Below are 23,161 nucleotides of genomic sequence, written 5' to 3'. Positions count from 1 at the left end.
TTTGGCTGAGCGCTTACGCCGACTCCACACAAAGAGCTATCTACAGTTGAAGCCGGAAGTTTACATCAACTTAGGTTGGAGTCATTAAAACTAGTTTTTCAACCACTCCACAAATTTCTTATTAACAAACTATAGCTTTGTCAAGGTTAGGACATCCACTTTGTGCATGATAAAAGTAATTTTTCCAACAATTGTTTGCAGACAGATAATTTCACTTATAATTCACTGTATCACAATTCCAGTGGGTCAGAAGTTGACTGTGCCTTTAAACAGCCTGGCAAATTCCAGAAAATTATGTCATGGCTTTAGAAGCTTCTGGTAGGGTAATTGACATTTGAGTCAATTGGAGGTGTACCTGTAGATGTATTTCAAGGCCTACCTTCAAACTCAGTGCCTCTTTGCTTGACATCATGGAAAATCAAAAGAAATCAGCCAGGTTCTCTGAAAAGAAATTGTAGACCTCAACAAGTCTGGTTCATTCTTGGGAGCAATTTCCAAACGCCTGAAGGTACCATGTTCATCTGTACAAACAATAGTATGCGAGTATGAACACCATGGGACCACGCAGCCGTCATACCGCTCAGGAAGGATACGCGTTCTCTCTCCTAGAGATGAACGTACTTTGGTGCGAAAAAGTGCAAATCAATCTCAGTACAACACCAAAGGACCTTGTGAAGATGCTAGAGGAAACAGGTACAAAAGTATCTATATCAACAGTAAAACGAGTCCTATATCGACATAACCTGAAAGGCCGCTCAGCAAGGAAGATACCACTGCTCCAAAACCGCCATAAAAAAGCCAGACTACGGTTTGCAACTGCACATGGGGACAAAGATGGTACTTTTTGGAGAAATGTCTTCTGGTCTGATGAAACAACAATATAACTGTTTAAACAATTTAAAGGCAATGCTTCCAAATACTAATTGAGTGTATGTAAACTTCTCACCCACTGAGAATGTGATGAAAGAAATAAAAGCTGAAATAAATAATTCTTTCTACTATTATTCTGAGATTTCACATTCTTAAAATAAACTGGTGATCCTAACTGACCTAAGACAGGGAATGCTTATTAGGATTAAATGACAGGTTCAGTGAAAAACTGAATTTAAATGTAAGGTGTATGTAAACTTCCGACTTCAACTGTATATTGTGGAGCTACTGGACATTTCGTAGCTACATGCCCATTAACAACCCAGGCTCAACAAGAAGGTGCGAGTCCTCTGGTGGGCCATATGGATAACTTTTCCTACAACTACTGTTGTAGTTATTGTTACATATAGAGACAGATATTACACTATTGAGCAAAGACATGTATACATTAGACCACAAACAGAAAGCGGACAGGAAACCAAAGATTTAACAGACATAAGTGTAATGGCCGAAGCCATACGTGCCTTAAAGTCCATAAGGGCAAAGAGGAGGAGGTGACCCTTAAATACATGATCTATTATGGAAAGAGGTGGATACCATTATAAACATTTACATTTACATTTAAGTCATTTAGCAGACGCTCTTATCCAGAGCGACTTACAAATTGGTGCGTTCACCTTAAGACATCCAGTGGAACAGCCACTTTACAATAGTGCATCTAAATCTTTTAAGGGGGGTGAGAAGGATGACTTTATCCTATCCTAGGTATTCCTGAAAGAGGTGGGGTTTCAGGTGTCTCCGGAAGGGGGTGATTGACTCCGCTGTCCTGGCGTCGTGAGGGAGTTTGTTCCACCATTGGGGGGCCAGAGCAGCGAACAGTTTTGACTGGGCTGCGCGGGAACTGTACTTCCTCAGTGGTAGGGAGGCGAGCAGGCCAGAGGTGGATGAACGCAGTGCCCTTGTTTGGGTGTAGGGCCTGATCAGAGCCTGGAGGTACTGAGGTGCCGTTCCCCTCACAGCTCCGTAGGCAAGCACCATGGTCTTGTAGCGGATGCGAGCTTCAACTGGAAGCCAGTGGAGAGAGCGGAGGAGCGGGGTGACGTGAGAGAACTTGGGAAGGTTGAACACCAGACGGGCTGCGGCGTTCTGGATGAGTTGTAGGGGTTTAATGGCACAGGCAGGGAGCCCAGCCAACAGCGAGTTGCAGTAATCCAGACGGGAGATGACAAGTGCCTGGATTAGGACCTGCGCCGCTTCCTGTGTGAGACAGGGTCGTACTCTACGGATGTTGTAGAGCATGAACCTACAAGAACGGGCCACCGCCTTGATGTTAGTTGAGAACGACAGGGTGTTGTCCAGGATCACGCCAAGGTTCTTAGCGCTCTGGGAGGAGGACACAATGGAGTTGTCAACCGTGATGGCGAGATCATGGAACGGGCAGTCCTTCCCCGGGAGGAAGAGCAGCTCCGTCTTGCCGAGGTTCAGCTTGAGGTGGTGATCCGTCATCCACACTGATATGTCTGCCAGACATGCAGAGATGCGATTCGCCACCTGGTCATCAGAAGGGGGAAAGATAAAGATTAGATAGAGAGGAACAAACATAAGTGCTTAGGGTAAAGGACATAAGTGCTTAGGTTAAAGGCCATATGTGCTTAGGGTAAGATAGACATATTAATTTTAGGACACGAGAGGGTCATGCCACCATTGTAATCTAATCAATACAGGCGTTATTGGGCATGAACAAGCAGGAAGTCTGGACTGAAAGATAATGGTGGCAGATGACCTGAGGGAAGTAACTTCATTAACATATGGAATGGACTCATATACTGTGTGTGTATAAATACAGAGCCAGTGCTCTGGGAAAGTGTGTGTTCCGCGGACCATCTAGGCTTCTGATATGTTTGTATTAAAAGCCTATATGGAATTCACAGGTTCTTGTAAGTGTTATATTTTGTAACGATCCTCCACGACAGTACTCATCGACTGGGGCCGATGAGAGTTTTTTTGGATGCTACCCTGGCGTCCAAGCTGGGCATCCCCACTCAGCCCCTCTCCATTCCCATGGACGTTAAAACGCTGGGCGGGTGCTCTATAGGCCGGGTCACTCACAATACCACTCCCATCAACCTACGAGTGTGAGGGAACCACAGTGAGGCAATCCAATTTATGCTGATTAAGTCTCCTCAGGTTCCCGTGGTATTGGGATTCTCTTGGCTCCAGAGACACAATCCCATCATAGACTAGACTGCTGATATCATTATGGGCTGGAGCCCGTTCTGCCATGCCCATTGTCTGAAGTAAGTGCAACCTGCCCTGGGAAGTCTTCCTGTGGGCTCGGAAGTTGCCCCGGACCACTCCTCCATTCCTGCAGCGTACCAGGACCTATAGGAGATTTTCAGCAAGGTGCAGGCCCCTTCACTTCCTCCGCACCTACCCTATTACTGCTGGATTGACCTTCTCCCAGGCACCACACTGCCCCGGGGATGACTGTACACTCTGTCGGGTCCGGAGTACAAGGCTATGGAGACTTACATTGAGGACTCCCTAGCTGCAGGGTGTATCCATCCTTCTGCCTCCCCAGCCGGCGCAGGGAGTCTCCTTTGTGGAGAAGGACAAAACCCTACGCCCGTGCATCGACTAACGTAGCCATAATGACATCATAGTGAAGAACTTCTACCCGCTACCACTCATAAGCTCAGCCTTCGTGCCGCCCCAGGGGGCCACCGTTTTATCCAAGTTGTACCTGCAGAACGCCTACCATCTGGTGCGGATACGGCAAGGGAACGAGTGGAAGACTGCCTTCAACACAGCCATCGGCCTCTACGAATACCTGGTCGTGCTATTTGGACATACCAACGCTCCTGCTGTGTTCCAGGCCGTGGTTAACTTCTTGCGGATCACCATCCCACCTGGCCAACATCCGGTGAAATTGCAGAGTGTGAAATTCAAATTACAAAAATCGTAATATTAAACATTCATGAAAATACAAGTGTTATACATCAGTTAAAAGCTTAACCTCTTGATTCTAGCCATCCCGGATCTGGGATCGTGAATACAGCCTCAAGCTCATTACCATAACGCAACGTTAACTATTCATGAAAATCGCAAATGAAATGAAATAAATATGCTAGCTCTCAAGCTTAGCCTTTTGTTAACAACACTGTCATCTCAGATTTTCAAAATATGCTTTTCAACCATAGCAAAACAAGCATTTGTGCAAGATTATTGATAGCTAGCGTAGCATTTAGCGTAGCATTCAGCGGGCAACATTTTCACAAAAACAAGAAAAGCATTCAAATAAAATCACTTACCTTTGAAGAACTTCAGATGTTTTCAATGAGGAGACTCTCAGTTAGATAGCAAATGTTCAGTTTTTCCTGAAAGATTCTTTGTGTAGGAGAAATCGCTCCGTTTTGTTCGTCACCAAAAACGAAAATTCAGTCATCAAAACGCCAAACTTTTTTCCAAATTAACTCCATAATATCGACTGAAACATGGTAAACGTTGTTTAGAATCAATCCTCAAGGTGTTTTTCACATATCTCTTCGATGATATATCGTTCGTGGAAGTCTGCTCTCTCCTCTGAATCACATGGAAGAATGCTTGCAGCTGAAGATTACACACCAATTTCGACAAAGGACACCGGGCGGACACCTGGTAAATGTAGTCTCTTATGGCCAATCTTCCAATGATATGCCTACAAACACGTCACAATGCTGCAGACACCTTGGGGAAACGGCAGAAAGTGTAGGCTCGTTCAGGGCGCATTCACAGCCATATAAGGAGACAATGGAAAACAGTGCCTCAAACATTTGGCTCACTTCCTGTTTGAAGTTTAATCTTGGTTTCGCCTGTAGCATCAGTTCTGTGGCACTCACAGATAATATCTTTGCAGTTTTGGAAACGTCAGAGTGTTTTCTTTCCAAAGCTGTCAATTATATGCATAATCGAGCATCTTTTCGTGACAAAATATCTTGTTTAAAACGGGAACGCTTTTTCATCCAAAAATGAAATACTGCCCCTAGTGTTCCAAGAGGTTAACTTCTTGTTATTCCAGATGCTTTGTCAGATTTCAAAAAGGCTTTATGGCAAAAGCACACCATGCGAGTATCTGAGGACAGCACCCCGCACACAACAGCATTACATTTCCAACCAAGCAGAGGCATCATGAAAGTCAGAAATAGCGTTGAAATAAATCACTTACCTTTGAAGATCTTCATCTGGTTGCAATCACAAGGGTCCCAGATACATAACAAATTGTCCTTTTGTTCGATAAAGTCCTTTTATATCCCAAAAAAGTCAGTTTCATTGGCGCACTTTACTCAGTAATCCACCGGTTTCCCTCTTTCAAAATGCATACAAATGAATCCCGTAAATTACCAATAAACTTCTTCCAAACATATCAAACAACATTACTAATCAATCCTCAGGTACCCTAATATGTAAATAAACAATAAGATTTAAGGCGGAGAATACCGGAGACCATTACTGGAGATAAATGACGAAGTGTGCGCCCTCACCGGAACGTGCAACAAACACACAGCCAAAATTTGATCAAACAAATCATACATGTATTGTGTAACATGAAGTCCTATGAGTGTCATCTGATGAAGATCATCAAAGGTTAGTGCTTAATTCTATCTCCATTTCTGATTTTTGTGATTTGACTCTTTGGCTGGAAAAATGGCTGTGTTTTCTGTGATATGGCTCTGACCTAACATAATTGTTTGTGGTGCTTTCTCTGTAAAGCCTATTTGAAATTGGACACTGGTGGGATTAACAACAAGATTACCTTTAAAATGGTATAAGGTATTTGTATGTTTGAGGAATTTTAATAATGAGATTTCTGTTGTTTTGAATTTGGCGCCCTGCACTTTCACTGGCTGTTGTCATATCGATCCCGTTAAAGGGATCTCAGCCCTAAGAAGTTTTTTAAAACCACACATTTTGAACAAAAATAATTTTCCCTTGAGATGATTTTACGTTTTATCAAATCTGTAGCTTTCAATTACAGGACTAAGCTACTATAAATTATTTTCCAGTTATTTTTTAAATTGTCATTCTGTTTAGTAGTGGCCTTTTAACCCGTGTTTGGGTTTGTGGGACCCATTTTCAATGTTTACTAAAAGAAAAATGATACCTGAGACTCATTGGCCTTTGCTCATTTTCTGTTAAGAACATGTAAAATAACACATTTTCATTACATATGTGGTGTTCAGGTCCACTGGAAAAGTGTGTGTGTGTTTAGGTGAAAACAAGTAAAAATTTGCAAAAAGGTTTGCTCTGTGCCTTCACTCTGTCTTCCTCTTGCCTTGGCGTGCTGTTTCAACATAGCACCAAGAACCTGTCTGTCTCCCACATTTCTATCACTCTTTGCCCTTTGTAGTATGTGAAACTACACAATGTCTTGCGGGAACTTGCACAATGTTATTACAATATGTTATTTCGATACATTGTAAAAAATGCAGTATTTTCCCACACTACCACAGCCAGGTGCAAATTGTGGGAGGGGCACAACAAATAAATAGCTTTGCATGTGTGGCTCCTTACCACAATCAATCAGTATGGCAAAAATAATGTCTGCTTAGAGGGCCTTACAAATTATTTTTGCAGAGTGAGAAGCTAGTGTGGAAGGAGCGTCTTCCACTTTGGAAAATGAAGAATTTTCAGAATATGAGGATCTTGTCTCTGACAATTCTGAGTCTGACAGTGAGTTGGAAGAAGAGGATGAGATTGACCCTCAGCCAGCCCTAGGACCAGTCCGTCAGCAACCAGCCCCAGGACCATCCCTTCAGCAACCAGCTCATCAGCAGCCTGCAGGAGGTGAAATATGGATGTAAATAAAATGGTGGAATTGAATGGTCTTCTTTCCCAAGGAATGAGCCACCCCGCATGGCTGCCTATGTGATAATGATGCAACCAGGGCCGACTTGGATGGCAGTTACTCCTGTGCAGGACATACATTTTGAACTGTTCATCCCAGACACCATCCACAAAATCATCCTGGACTGCACTAATTTGGAGGGAAGGTATGTTTTTGGAGAGAGATGGAAGGAGATGGACTAAACTCATTTACATTCATACTTTGGGGTTCTTATCCTTGCTGGTGTTTTCAGATTTTCAGATGCAATGGGGAATCCACAGAATCCCTGTGGGATGCAGAAACAGAAAGATAACTTTTCCTTGCAACAATATCTCTGGAAAACTTTCACATTATTTCCAGGATTATCCGCTTCGATAATCGAGACACCAGACCAGCTCGGCGGCAGAGGGACAAGCTACCTGCAATCAGGTCCGTGTGGGATAAGTGGGTGGACCGCCTTCCCCTGCTTCAGGAGACACCTGAAACCCCACCTCTTTAAGGAATACCTAGGATAGGATAAAGTAATCCTTCTCCCCCTCCCCCCCCCTTAAAAGACCTAGATGCACTATTGTAAAGTGGCTGTTCCACTGGATGTCATAAGGTGAAAGCACCAATTTGTAAGTCGCTCTGGATAAGAGCGTCTGCTAAATGACTTAAATGTAAATGTTTTACAACCCTGGGCCCAACGTTACTGTTTATGAGCAGATTATACCATCGTCTAAACCCGCAAAATCTAGAATCAAGATCTGGGCTGCCTGTGATGCTGCTGCTTCATATGTGGTGAACTTGCAAGTGTATACAGGGAAGCCAGATGGAGGAGCCCCTGAGAAGAACCAAGGGATGCGGGTTGTCCTGGACGTGACACAGGGACTCCGTGGCCACAACATCACGTGATAACTTATTTTACTTCGCACAAGCTGAGACAGGAGCTCCTCAAAAGGAAGCTGACGAAGTCAGGAACAGTACAAAAAAACAAGCCTGAACTCCCACCTATTAATTCCTCTAAGTTTGTGTTCACGGCCAACTCGTCACTAGTGTCCTACGTGCCAAAGAAAGGCAAAAATGTGGTACTCATGAGTACGCTGCATAGGGATGAGAGAATCTGTGACCAGGAACATCAAAAACCAGAAATCATAATGAATTACAAAGCCACAAAAGAAGGGGTGGACAATTTAGACTAGCTGGTGACTGGCTACAGCTGCAAAAGAAGAACCCTACGCTGATATTCTTCAACATCTTGGACATCTCAGTGTACAACGCGTTTGTTATCTGGATGGCGTTCAACCCAAACTGGAACAGAGGGAAGCTCCAGAGGAGATGGCTCTTTCTTGAGGAGCTGGGCAAGGCATTGGTAAGACCTCAAATCCAGAGGAGGCAACATATCCCAAGGACCTCAGCTTCGGAAGCCACGGTGAGGAGGATGTTGGTGCCCCATCCGCCTGACCCACAGAACCAAGAACTTAGTGATGTTGCATGTGTGTGTGTTTGTCTGAATCTCCTACTTTGGCCTGCTGTAACTATATATGTGTGTGAGTGAGATGTTAGTAAAATTCCCGAACTAAGGCTTTTCATCATTCTAGCCGGTAACGTAACGAAGAAGGGCTGCAATGTGTGTGGACCCAAGAAGGACAGGAAAACACAGTACACATGCATCAAGTGCAAGAAATACATTTGCAACACACACACACAGTAAAACTCTGTCCCTCATGTGGTGTGTAGACTGGCCTTCTTTTGTGTTCGGTGGGACTCATTTATCATTTCCATAAAATACTGTATCTAAAATTTGTCCTTCCAATTTGTTCAGTTCTAGATAAACATGTTCAAGATAAACATGAATTTCTTTCTACCCATGTCTTGATAATTGCGCTTTTATTGATTTAAATGTGATCTGGTAAATGGCCAATATTAACCATGTATGCTGTCCATACTGCTTGTAATTGATTTAAGTCAACATCTAAGTATTTTTACGTAAATTGTTATGGCTGTATCATTTTAAAAACCCAATAATGTGGGTCCATCAGACCTGCGAACATTTGGTGAATAACCAAAACATGAACACCACACAAGGGTTAAACAGCACACCACATTGAATAGGCGACATATCTTAGGCTACAGATTTATCTATTTGAATACAGACCTGCTCAAAACATTACTAATGATTGAAAATGACAAATTAACCAATGGATCATGAGTTTGCACCACTACTTTGAAAGTGCGGGTGCAGCTGCTCTGTTTGTTCCATTGCTCAGGTGCCTATGAATAGAGGCGTTACGTTTTTGTAAGCTAAGCACTCGGACAGTAGGGCAAGTTCAAGTGCGTCGTACATGATCCCCATGTCCATAACTGTTTTGGTGACAGTCGTTTTAGCAACCACTCGTCGAGTTTTCTGTCGGTGGCTTGTTACGTCAGATTTGGCCCACTCGAAAGTAGGGCAGGCCAGCCCCCTACGACGATCCGCCCATAACGCCAGCTCTGTATTGTTGCATATTACATTCAAAGGCCAATTTTGAAACATGTACAGCATTGTTGCATTTTATTCTATTGAATTAACTGGCTGTTAAAATAACTAAATTGATGTTCATTATGATGTGTTTTGGTGATTAAATCAATGTTCCCCCGGTATTTTGGATGATCAATGGTGGTGAAAGATGTCTTCAAGTAAAATGAATGCACAATAAAACGTTTGGAATATGACACTTGCTGCGTTACATGTGTTTTGTACGAAGAGAATTGAAAATTCCAGGTGATAAAAAAAAAAAACTGTAATGTGTATAGTTTAACTGCTGAACAATGTATATGTATCAATCTGACATCAATTTATGTAAGAAGGTAAAACCAAATCCTATAAGGATGTGAATGTAAATACCACATCACCATTCCCATCAGCCAGTGTGCTTCAAAAGGACAAAGTGTAGTCACTGTACAGTATGGGCTACCATTTGTAATTATTGTGTAGTGTACAATGCACTCCTGAAGTACCTGGGTTGTGTATAACAATATTACATTTTTTTACACTGTAAGCTGATGAATTTCAAGCAGAGATACAGGCGATACTGTATCAGTTGACAAGTTATGTAGAAAAGGTGATCTTGTACAATGGTGCATGTGGCAGAAATGACATACAACACCGTGCTATGTTTTTACAGCAGCCAACTGCTTTACAATACCCCTATTTCTGATGATTTGCCCTACGTACAGTACCAGTCAAAAGTGTGGACACACCTACTCATTCCAGGATTTTTCTTTATTTTGACTATTTTCTACATTGTGGAATAATAGTGAAGACATCAAAACTATGAAATAACAGATATGGAATCATGTAGTAACCAAAAAGGGTTAAACAAATCAAAATATACTTGAGAATCTTCGAAGTAGCCACCCTTTGCCTTGATGACAGCTTTGTACATGCTTGGCATTCTCTCAACCAGCTTCACCTGGAATGCTTTTCCAACTCTTGAAGGAGTTCCCACATATGCTGAGCACTTGTTGGCTGCTTTTCCTTCACTCTGTGGTCCAACTCATCCCAAACCATCTCAATTGGGTTGAGGTCAGGTGACTTTGGAGGCCAGGTCATCTGATGCAGCACTCCATGACTCTCCTTCTAGGTCAAATAGCCCTTACAAAGGCTGGAGGTGTGTTCTGGGTCATGGTCCTGCATGTACTATATCAGTATAATGAAACTGCAAGATTGACATATTTCTCAACATGCTCACAACCTGCCATTGGATACAAATTATTTAAAAAATGGTACACGTCAAGTGTTATCAGTTTAAAGATTTGTACTTAGAGTTGTGAAAATATACCACTAACATTGAAAAAAACTGTAAACACACACACATTTACACCAACTCATGGGACATTGTTGGAGACAAATTGTGTTTTTTTTAAAGTAGGGAGACCAAAGCACATGGTCTGGAAGCATGTGATGTGAGAAGTTCACAGAGGCCATTATTGTCTTCCTATCATGCAGCGATGCAGCAGTAATTAAATATGCCACTTATGCTTCACTGATTAATTTCCCTTCACAATTTGGTGGCTCAGCTGAATGCAGCTTTATGGGCAGAAGGGCTATATTGTATCCATTATTGCCTCATTACTGGTTGTAAAGGGCTTGGCGTGGGGGAGGGGCAGAGTGAGGGTAAAGCACCCCATGAAGACATTATGGTTGTCTCTCCAAACATAACTACACTGTCCATTGTCAGTTCTGTCTCCATTTTTCTGATGTGATGTGTTTAACTTTATTGAAGTAGGGAGCAGCTTGCTAATCTGTCAGAGAATCTAAACAACCAACAATTTAATGACGTAGTTTACAAAGAGTTTCTACGGGATTTTCTCGCTAATTCTTTTGTTGACCGTAAATTGTTAGACTTCTACAATGTCCCCCATGCAGTCACTGTAATTATAGCTCTCTCAGGACAGTGTCCTGCAGAAGAGCCACTTTGCTCTGCCCTCACTCCACAGAGCGATGCCTCCCTTGTGTCACTGACATGGAGAGATGCAGGTTCACTTGCCCTGCGTAGGGGCTTATCTAGGGCTAAGCTAGGGGGACGGACAAATAGCAAAGCCAGCCTCAACCCAGCCAGCCGGGCTAAGGGCACAGAAAGCCATCTGTCCCTTCTCTGTGCAATAACTGACAACAAAGGGGGTCAAACATTTAACGAGGACTGTAAAACTAGGGGACTATTCATTCTGGAGTGACAAAGGAGAGAGGAAGAGGGACAAATATTTATACTAAAACAGCAGGTTAGTGTTTTATACTAATAGTTTTTTTTTTTTTTTTTTACATTACAGGCTCCTCAACCAATGTAGCTAATAGAGGATTAGGCTTTGCAGCTATTCATGTTTCCCTTGGTAATAATATTGCAAATAAGAAAACTACAGAAGTCTTATTCAACCGTAGACCTTAATCCCCTGTTCTTTTAACAACTTACAAATAAATTGCCCAATAGCCGGTTGCCCTGAGTTGACACAGACTTAGCTACCCATGTCATTTAATTTCTAAACCCTTATTGTTAGATGCAATGCAATTCCGTTGAATCTACAGTACTGGATTTAATTGATGAAACAAGCAAGGCAAGCAAGGCTTTTGGTCAAATATTGTGGGTTTGAGTATACATATATTTGCCAATGTTCTATGCCCTTGTATACGAGGAGGAACTTTTATCCACACATTAAGATGGGCCTAATCTCATTTCATGATGTGAGAGGAAGGTTTTAAAATGCTCCGATTGTAATACAATGCTATGTAGGCCCTATCACACACAATTATGGGGGGGAGAGTTTTAAAGTGCACAACATAGCCTCCAAGCAAAGTCACTTGTCTCACGATAAGCTTTCAATTTCAATATTAATGTCGTTCCATTTCATCGACAAGATCAAATTCAAAATCCTCATATTGTCCTGAAAATCAGTTAGTCACGAGTACATGTGTTCCCTAAAGTGTAATTCCAGTTTGGTTACAACGATTCGATTTTTATCAACACATTTTTGTCACTGTACTTGTTCAATTGTTAAATCATGCTCATGGCTGCTCCTGTGGAGCGTTTTGTTCTGTCGTCTTGAGTGGGTGCTGACATGCTAGAGGTGACTGAAATGGGTCAAAAGGGTCTTAAGCATTAACCAAACAAATCCGGGCCTATAGGATTAGGCTGGGATGTTGCTGTTTGTTGGATGCATTTAGTGTAATTATAATGACACAGAGAAGGGAATCACTCTTGTTAGGCTATATATACCCTGCTGCTCAACAACTCTTTGAATTCCTAATATTATTGTCTGCAGAAATATTATATTATTTTCTATATGGAGTGAAGATGTTTGCATTGCTTGCTGGGAATTGACCCAGGCTTGACTTAGCAATGAATGTTGAAGCAATTATAATGAAAGAATCATATACTGTTTGAATGTAAATGACATGTTATTGTCAAACTCAAACATCATTTTACCCATCACCATTGTGTGTAATCCTTTTTGCTTCCATGTCTTTCTTAGGTGTGGCATGCCGGCAAAGCGTTGTATTCATCTATTGGTGTAGGTAAGTATCTTTGGGGCAAAGGGTGGGGTGGAATTGGACCAGAAATCGGCCCTGGCATTTCTAACAAACCAGACCATTTATATTCCTCGAGACCCCACACCGGCCCATTTATTTTCTTGAGGCCCACATTATTAGCCAGATAATGATAATTTTGTGCGAAAAACCCAAGTTAGACAGGTCCACTGGGCTAAAAATTGACCAGCCAGTCCGCTCCTGCTCAAAGGTCATGCATGACACACTTGATAAGATACAAAAAGACAAATACAGTTATGTTTAAAGCATTGGTGTTGTAATGGATTGTAATTAATGGGTGGGGGGTTGATACATTTTTCATTAGGGTAAATCAAATCTACCTTTTTAAACCTCAAGTACACTACAAGTTAAAATTCTCAGCAACAAAATCGTGATAAAAAATGATCCTACATCTGATTAGATTAGGGCAAGTTTTGATAGAATTTTGGATTGTGGAAAGAAAGATTCTGTCCCTTCACACTCACCGACAGAGTAAAGTAGTATGTTCATATTTGAGTGTCCCACTCCTGTCTGTCTTACATTCAGAGACATTCCTCTGTGGTTCTGGGTATAGGATGAAGGGTACATGGGAACAGTGGGACATTGTGTTCCCACAGTGTGATATTACTAGGGTATTATTAGAGACGGTCACACAGACATCACTTGATCTCCAGCCCTGTAGGACACAAACAGCTCCTTTTGTATTTCTATCTAATCAAAGAACAGTCTCACAAGTTCTGTTTAGTTGGAACTAATGAGGGAGTCCAACCAGTGGCAAAGCAAATTTGACCCAGTCACAGATATCAACCACTAAAACAGGATCATAATGATAAGCCTTGCATCATAGGGATAATGATAAAGAAATATGTAACTATGTATGCTTACCGGTACGTGGGCACAATTAACTCTGGAGGCTTGGATTTCACTTTTAAGTGATGTGGCAAAAATCTGAGGTCAAAATCAAAGACAATTGCATTCACTGTAGGGACAACTCTCTAATAGTAAAATGACAAATTCATTGTCTCATTCATTCTGGGAAAGCCTCCACATATAGTTGTATTGATTGCATGTTACACTGGATGCATTTCAAGGGTCGTGAAGGGCTTTCTAATATAATTTTATGACTGACTGAACAAAAATCAATTGACCATGCCAGTTTCATGTGAATTGGGTCCCTCTTTATGTCTACAGAGTGTTGTATGAAGCTGAGTGTCTAGACCGTTGATAAGTGTGAATATGTCTGACAAGGAAGGTGGGGCCTCAGAGGGGGGGCTGAATGTTACCCTCACGTTGCGGCTTCTGATGCATGGGAAGGTAAACACGTCGCATCATTGCAACATATCTCTATTCTTTTACATGATTCCGATCGTCGGATCACGTTAAAAATGTTTGAATGTCATCATTTTATTGATTTATATATTTGTTTGGTGTCTCATTGTTAACAGGAAGTGGGCAGCATAATTGGAAAGAAAGGGGAAACCGTCAAAAAGATGAGAGAGGAGGTAAGTCGTGTCCTTACAATTGTATATAAAAAAAACATATATTTTCTGACAAAACAAATGCAATAAAATGCTAATTTCAATAGAATTGGAATATGCTTTCGGGAAAAAGGGTATTTTTTACATGACTCACCTAAAATGACAACTGTGTTTCTAGAGTGGCGCTCGCATCAACATTTCAGAGGGATCTTCTCCAGAGAGGATTGTTACCATCACAGGACCAACAGAGGGCATCTTCAAAGCTTTCTCTATGATCGCTGAGAAGTTTGAGGAGGTAACAAAAGACTCTGCTACCATGTAATCTGGTGTGTCCTTACGTTTATATCTTACAAGTAAAAATGTACTTCATTTCCTCACTTTGGGCCACATTTCACACAAAACTTCCTTTGACTTCAATGGATGATACAATACAAAAGATTTTGTCAGGAACGTGTTAGAATTTCTGAGATTTCACCCCCTATATTTTGATAACCTGAAAACGGTCTTAACCTCTATTTCAGGACATTACAGCTGCAATGACAAACAGCACGGTAACAAGCCATCCTCCAGTGACACTCCGCCTTGTGTTCCCAGGGAGTCAGTGTGGCTCCTTGATAGGCAAAGGAGGCTCCAAGATCAAGGAGATCAGAGAGGTAGAAAAAGCTAGGCCCGAAGCATCTCTCAATTACTTTCTGTCTCTCTTGACAACAATTTTGTCCTAGCGGGAGCTCATTTGATTTAGCCTGGTCCCAGATCTGTTTGTGCTGCATAGCCAACTAATGACTGTAGGAGTTGTTTATACAGCATATATCTGGGATCGGGCTACATTTGATGATCCCATCCTAACCTTTCAATCACCCAATGAAACAGCCTCAAGTAAATTCATTACAATGAAGCACCAGCACCACGCGACACTATTCAGGGAGACTGATAAGCCTGGAGTACCAAACAATGTGGTCACGCAAACATTCGTATTCATCCATGGAATTGGGTGCTAAATCCTCATAGTAAACATAGTACATTAACTATGAAGGAGGATTGCATTCTCCAAGTAATTGGGTGTCAAATATTTATGTTGACATAATCTCGGAACACAGAAACCAAATCTTGTGTGTGCGCTGGCTAGCAGTGTCACAAGAGACTAATTTGTACAACATATACATTGTGCATGTCAACAAAAATAAATACAAATTCAGACATTGTACAGTTACATATGAATAATACATGATCAATAGGAATCCTTTGACAAATGATGGCCTCTCTTTGTAATTGACTCCCATTGTATGTGATGTTCAGACCACAGGTGCTCAGGTGCAGGTTGCAGGGGACATGCTGCCAGAATCCACTGAGAGAGCTGTCACTATGTCAGGCACTCCTCAGGCCATCACACAGTGTGTCAGACACATCTGCTCTGTCATTCTGGAAGTAAGCAAGCCAATACAATTAACATACAGTATTTTTATAGCATCCGATTGTTCAAATTTATATCCAGACCTGAAACGAATCAAGGCTTGATAATTATGATATCTAACTACACCATAATAATTGAGACTACAGCCATATCAGGGCCTAAGAAACAATGGGATCTAACTAGTTGCAGTTGGTAGTGATGTGTTTGTCTGATCAGTCATTGCTGTTTGTTGGTTGGTTGTGTCTTCAGTCACCGCCCAAAGGAGCAACTATCCCATATCGCCCCAAGACCATGCCAGGAGCCGGCCATCCAGTATTTCAACAACAACATCAACAACAACAACATGCTTCACAAGTGAGTTTTTTGTTGTTGTTGTCTGTACAAAAGTTACACTTGAATACAATACAGTAAGATAAAAAAAATATATATATATATACATCAGCCCCTTGGCGCTGATGATTGGCAAGTGATGGCAGGTGATCAAATAGCCTTCTAAGGCTGATGATGTTATGTTCAGGAAATGTACGATAACCTTGTTCTAAAACAACTTGCATGTCCATTAGAATTGTTTACGTGTCTGTGTATTTCAATTCATTCCTTGAAAATGATAGACAAGAACCTGTTACATGACGATGGAAGGCTGGAAGGACAGCTACTAGCCACATAATGTTGTTGTTGTATATTCATTACCATACCTGCTTGTAATTAAAGACGTCATTAAAATGAGCTCTGGGAAAAATGCAAACTAGGCACTCATTCTGCTCATTCTAGGAATTTCATGGAAATTAATTGCATTTCCTGTTATTCCAATTAAAAGGTAGATTCTGCATCTTCCTGGCCTTCTTTGATTCCGAGTAATCAAGTTAAGAAATGTAATTGGAGTTTAGGCTACAAAAACATTCGGAGATGTCACAATGCTCATTTAGCCCAAAAAACATCCAGTGCATCTTTTCACCACTAGAGGGAAGCATCCGCATATATTGACGTCTCTCAGCTATTTGTAGTATGTGTGTGGCCAGATGAGAAATTGCTGCTACAGCCAGTTGACTTTAAACATCTATAGTCTCCGGTCAGAGCTGTCATATAATTACACAGCAGTTAGTAAGCACATCGCCACGTTACAAATGACGGCAGTGTACAGATGGGCATCAACGCTAGACAAAATACGGCACTTAAACCTCTCGCTTTGCCATGTGGCATTATCCGTTATGGCTCCCATTTTACATACAGACACATCCATTATGACCTTTCACAAATGTGTGTATCCGATTGGACATCCTAGGCAAAGCGAAACCGAAAAAAGGAAATGGATAACCTTTCGATTAAATTAGGTGGATCGAAACATAGACGTAGTAGTAGCTACCGATTGTGGGAATGTGACCAAAGCAACATGGGATCTACATCAAATCCTCATGTCATAATCATAAAGGGACAAGAGGAGAAATGATCAAACAGTTATAATACCCCACTCCTGTATCCCATTTTTGCAGGCCTTCACAATTCAAGGACAGTATGCGTTTCCACATCAAGATGTAAGTGCATTTGTCTGATCCAATAACACCCACCCCAATGACCCACTCCTGCCCACAACCACCACCAACTTCCAAGCCACCACTATGCCCTCAGTGCACTCATTAGCAAGGAGGAAACACTAACACTATCCTGTACTGTGGTGTTTATTAACACTAGCATAGCAACTTGCTTTGTTTCAGAAGAGTGTGAGAAAAGAAAGGGACCATGACAACAAAAAAAAGCTAACGGTAACTTGGCACCTCTTGCTCATAGAAATACCACATCTAATATTGAAGAATCGCATCACTTCCATGACAAGCCAGCATAATTCTGATTCTGATGTCAAACGTCGAATTCTTCACCAAACTATCACACATTCTGAACTCTGTGTTTGAATTTAAGATTGGCTCTGTATTGTAGCTATAGCTGTCAGCTCCGCTGAAATAATCCAGTTTGATTGGTTAGTTCTAACTTCCTTCCTACCCTGCAGTTGACCAAGCTTCACCAGTTGGCTATGCAGCATATCCCCCTCCCTTCCCTTGGGCAAAGCAACCCTACCTTCCCTGGTACGTACCCAAGGCTCCCTGGGAAAGTCCATCTTATCCCTCTCTCTCTCTCTCTCTCTCTCTCTCTCTCTCTCTCTGTGCTCCTCTTTCTTCTTCTGTGCTCCTCTTTCTTCTTCTGTGCTCATCACACCAATCAAAAACCCTCTTCTGCTTCTGGAAAGACCACGTCTTCTTTTACATGTTTAGGTTTTACTGTATGTCTGTAAAGATAGAGCAATTTTTACGAGGTGGTAGCCTACATCTTACAGAACCCTCATCTCACAGACCCCTCTCCTTAACCTTGGCAACGATTCTCCTCTGTCTCTAACGTCCTCCCTACCATCCCTGACCTATACCACCCCATGTATTCTATCCCACAACAAAGAAGCAGCCAACCGAGAAAAAACCCCCCACAATATTCAAACAGTGAGAATTATTGAATTATTCCAATTGTTTGATAAATAAAAAAAAGACAGGGTATTGCTGAACATGTATGCATTCCAAAGGATACATTCACAGATTGAAATGCTAAGGTATATTATTAATCTATCATTACGTATAATTGCATGCATTTTATAATCACAGCTGTTAAGTCGCTTTGTGCTTTCATGTTAGATGTACATGCAATGTGATTTGAAGTCTTTAATTAAAGGTGACCAAACAATTGATGAATGTCCTGTCTCAGGGATCATACACATACAGTGACGTGCAATGCCACGACTTTCAGTTCATACGGAAACAGTACTATGTCCTACTCTGCAGGAATGGATGCCTCTGTCGCCACAAGTTCTCAGGAGCTGGCGATACCCAACGACGTAAGTCTTGCTCAGTCTTATTCAGCGTCATACAAGGTACAGACTATAGATCGCAGACATTTAGGCACCGGTTCCGCTGCTCTCAAACAGAGAAGGACAGCTGAAATGGATTGTTGTTGTGATACGTAAGCCAACTGAATGCTGTCTCTTTACATGATGTTCTACTCTTATCTTTAGGACAGATCTCCAATTGTCACATGTCCAAGCTGGCGAGAATATTTTTCAGATGTCCCAAATTGTGGAGATAACATTATGGAGGGTGCAGATGTTTTAATTGGACTGATAATCCACGAGAGAAATGTGTGACACATCTTTTGACTTCAATTTGTCACTTTCCTATCTTTTCCTCCTCAGTTTATTGGCAGCATAATTGGCAGACAAGGCAGCAAGATCAATGAGATTCGCCAGGTGTCGGGAGCTCACATCAAGATAGCCAGTGCCACGGACGGATCGCCCATGCGCCAAGTCACAATCATAGGCTCTCCTACCAGCATCAGTGTGGCACACTACCTCATCAATGTCAGGTAAGACTGCCTCACTACCTCTAACAGGTCAGTTGTGAGTTGTGACCCATGAGGCACTACAGTACATGACAGGTAACTGACAAGACCCAACTGAAAATAGAGAACAAAACAGGCAAGATAGTCAAACACCGTAAAACAGTCTAACAACAGACACGACAGTCAAACAACAGACAATATAGTCAATGTAACAGTGTTGACAGGAAGGAAGGATGGAATTGTTTTGTTTTAGGGAAAAGCATTACATATTATCTAAGTGCCTTGGGGTCTACATACAATCCAGTGATCCAATCTCACAAAAGCATGAACACTTTTTTGTCTTACTGCTTTTAACACATAACATTCCTCATTTGATTCTTTTTTTTCCCTTTCTCTCACTCTCCTCCCATGCTTTACCCATTCTCTTCCCGCCTTTCTTTGGATATGCCTCCCCTTAACTCCTTTGCTGAACCCTACCTTCCCATCTTCTCCCAACCCCATCCTTTCCAAAAATGGCTACCTTCCCTGTATCTGTTTACAGCTTAGAGATGGCTAAATACACCATGCAGGCTGCTTCCTCTGCGTCATCTGTTGACCTCAACAATATGAGCTTCTCTCAGTCTGCTCCCACTGTCTCCACACCCACCTCTATGGCTGTCATGGCCACCACCACCCAAGTCCCTGGCAGCATTAACATGCACTCCCCCTCCACCTTACAGTCCATCCCCACCCAGCACTATGCCGTCCCCGTTTCCAGTCTGCTTGGCATGAAAACGCTCCCTATGCTGGCTATGCACCCAGCAGCTGCCTCAGGGCTCCTGCAAGGTCTATCCCCTTACACCACTAAGATTCCTACTGCTGGCATGAAAAAACCTGAGCGCCAGAAGTTTGCCCCATATTGACATATGGGATAAGAATTGAATTCCCCTTCCAAAAACACGTTTGGGGTCAGTACTGTATAACACTTGTTCCCTGTTGCAAAGCTTGATTAAGATATATTGACTGTATGCAGAGGCCTCATGCCCGTAGGGGGGACAGGGGCGTGTTCCCCCTCAGATTTGTCTTGTTGAAAAATATGTTGTTGTTGTTTCTCTGTGATACTACTAGCCACCTAGCAATTTTATGAAGTTGGCTTTAGGTAGCACAGATAGGTTCCCAATCTCCTACCCTCATTACTAGCTACCAAGAAGCCATTTCAGGATGTAAATAAAGTTAGAGTAGCTCGTTGGCCATGTTTCCTGCTGGCAAGATTGCTACACTTTAGAAAAGCAAGCAGTTGCTAAATGTACTGAATAAAACTCACATGAATTTAAATATTTTACCCAGACTTTAGCAGAGCAGCAGAAAAGCATATAAGAGGTATGCTGAGATATTCAGAAAAAAATAAACATATTTTTGGCATATAATTAAGCATAATGATTATTCTCTAGATTGCAGGATAAAACTTTCAGCTGTTTGACACACACACACACACACGCACGCACACACACACACACACACACACACACACACACACACACAGTAGTGTAACAGTATTGTTTGCAACTGTAACTAAAGCGAAATACCTACTTGTGTGTCAGAACATACACAACAATACACAGGCATTTCTCAAACTTACAGTATGTGATGCACAGAAACAGCGGATCCTTCCAGCAGAACAGTTTTCTCAGATATGATGTACTGTATTTTGTTTTGAATCGCTGTAAACAGTTGGCCAATGATGTGGTTAGGAAAAAGCCAGTTCCAAACCAGAATTGACGTTGTACCAGCTGCATTCTATCGGTAGGGTAACTGTTAGACAACACTTTACTTGACACCCAAGTGTCAAGTATTATGACATGGCCATACCCATGTCATAACAGCTGACATAATGTGTCATAACCTGTTATAATATGGTCATAACACTGTCATGACCCATATATTTACACCTCTTGTGACATATATCGCGTTATTTTATGGCTGGTTATGACACCTACATCAGCGTGTCAAAACCCACATTTATTCAAATGAGTTTTTTCACTGCCAAGACGTTTCTTTCTTAAATCCTTTGTTGTTGTGGTAATATATTTTTATTACAGTCATGCTTCTTTTTTATCGTCATTTTTCAAAAATGATCTCGTAGAAAATGAAGTTTATTGCACTGCCGTGAAGCATGATGACCTCCCTGTGACACTTTACGTGGACTAAGAAAATACAATTTATGAAACTGTCACGAAGCATCACGACCATCATAATCATACAAGCCAGATCGGCCTATCACGTACATGCCCTGATATCAGTCATCAATCAAAAAGAGGGTGTCTTGTCCTGCTCCTGCAATCTGATCGTGCATTCATCCCAGTCATCAGCAACGGAGCATTGGGGTAGGTGCACGTCCGACATCAATGTGTGCGCAATTCAAATTCTAATAAACATGGTCCATTTTTTATATTTTTTTTATATCACATACATAAACATACTGTTGACACGTAGGCTAGGATGTAATGGAATGTTTTGCCTTGTGTGGTAGCTTTTGAGTGTTTTGACACTCTTATGTAGGTGTCATAACCAGCCATATAATAACGCAATATATGTCACGACAGGTCTAAATCTATTATAACAGGTTATGACAAGTTATGTCAGCTGTTATGACATGTTTATGACATGTTTATGACCGCGAACGTGAACATTTATGACGCTGGTTGTCAAGTAAAGTTATTACAGTGAAGTTTACTGTAACAACGGTTGTTCCGCTTGGTCATGTTTTTTCCTCCTCCTCCAATAGGCTCTCGTCAGTGGTTACAGACTTGGGTGCTCTGTAGTATTGTTGCACATGCAGTGCTGATGGGATTACTCTAAAGCCACGTTGGATTCTTGTGGCTTTGAATCTACACAAAAACCCTTGTAGAGTGGGACTGGCCTAACTAATTCCTATTGTTCTGTTTTTGCCACTTGGTTTTCTCACAACTGAAGTCAAAATGAACAAACCTCTACAGTCCAATTCATATTCCACTCTGCTCTCAATATCTGTGGTTGATGCAGCACACTATTGTAACCACTTTATGTTTATGCTCGTGTTTTTAATTAGGTTCTACTCTTAGCTTTGTTGATGAGCTCTTATGATTTGTTATATTTGTCCCAGACATGAAATTACTTTTAAATAAATCAAGCTTTTTACGAATACAAATGAGTTATTTCTCCTTTTTCATTGCACAGCAAAATCAAACAATTTACACACTTGAGATTAGACTACCCCTCAATATTAGTCATTGTTGTTTTCATATACAGTATCTTTCTCCTTCACATGAAGAGTGAGCCATAATTCAGATATGGCAGGGCTGTGCACAGACCTTTCAGGGGACAGGTGCTCAAAATGAAAAAGCCCAGGTGTTAATCAACTGTTCTGCTGCTGTGACAGTACTGTTGATATTTTAAACTAGGTAGCTAGCTACACACACTCGACAGGTGACCGCATGTCTCAAGCCATGCATGTTTGAATACTGGGCACCCGCAATCTCCTACAGGGCAGACTGGGAAACAGGCACAACCGGGCGCACTCGAGCTCTGTACAGGGCAGATCAACAGGGGCAACTAACAGACTGGGTGGGGCAGGGCGAACATGATGACATCACGGCGACTTGCGAACAGTGGGTTCTGAACAACAACGTTAAAAAATCTATACGCAACATTTTTTTTGTGTGGTGGAAATATACCACTAACCAAAAGGGCACTTTGGAGAGTGGAAGGCCTAAGGGGCATGTGCTCTGCACAGGTAGAGCCCTATCTGTGCACATGCCTGTCTGCCTGAGATATGGTATGGTAATTTAGTCGACATGCCTTTCCACTTTGCTAGACTATTTTTCAATAATTAATTGTATATTAACGTCTGGGTTATTTTTGTCAAAATAACTTTTCTCTAGGAACTAAGCCACATTTATATATACTGTAGCATTCCTATGGGGGAAAATTGTACAGAGTTGCATGACACAGTATTCAAGATATGGAGTTTCAAGACTGTTATATCTTGGCTAGAGTTTGTCATAAGACTTTCTGAACATACTGTTGGGTTCTGGGAATATGAAATGTTACTTATTAATTGCACTGATGGAGTGATAAGGTTGAGGGTCTAAAACAGAAGTCAAGGG

General features: G+C 41.7%; 1 protein-coding gene across 2 annotated transcripts; it reads left to right on the top strand.

The window, feature by feature from the left end:
* Positions 1 to 11,211: 11,211 nt before the first annotated feature.
* On the top strand, positions 11,212 to 22,197 carry LOC115135290 (poly(rC)-binding protein 3-like). 2 transcript variants are annotated; one of them, XM_029669810.2, is made up of 13 exons: positions 11,212 to 11,476; positions 12,722 to 12,764; positions 13,968 to 14,090; positions 14,222 to 14,278; positions 14,433 to 14,549; positions 14,776 to 14,907; positions 15,551 to 15,679; positions 15,915 to 16,019; positions 17,156 to 17,197; positions 17,668 to 17,743; positions 18,485 to 18,537; positions 18,892 to 19,061; positions 19,579 to 22,197. In XM_029669810.2, the coding sequence occupies exons 3-13, from the start codon at positions 14,013 to 14,015 to the stop codon at positions 19,937 to 19,939; spliced, it is 1,320 nt and encodes a 439-aa protein (XP_029525670.2). In that variant the 5' UTR covers positions 11,212 to 11,476; positions 12,722 to 12,764; positions 13,968 to 14,012; the 3' UTR covers positions 19,940 to 22,197. The 2 variants fall into 2 exon arrangements, with proteins under 2 accessions (XP_029525670.2, XP_029525671.1); XM_029669811.2 differs by having other exon boundaries at positions 11,214 to 11,476; positions 21,802 to 22,197.
* Positions 22,198 to 23,161: the final 964 nt, after the last annotated feature.

This window comes from Oncorhynchus nerka, linkage group LG10 (assembly GCF_034236695.1).
Source record: "Oncorhynchus nerka isolate Pitt River linkage group LG10, Oner_Uvic_2.0, whole genome shotgun sequence".
Lineage (NCBI taxonomy): Eukaryota > Metazoa > Chordata > Actinopteri > Salmoniformes > Salmonidae > Oncorhynchus > Oncorhynchus nerka.
The sequence above is the reverse complement of the archived record's forward strand: the minus strand, read 5'-3'. Positions and strand labels throughout refer to the sequence as shown.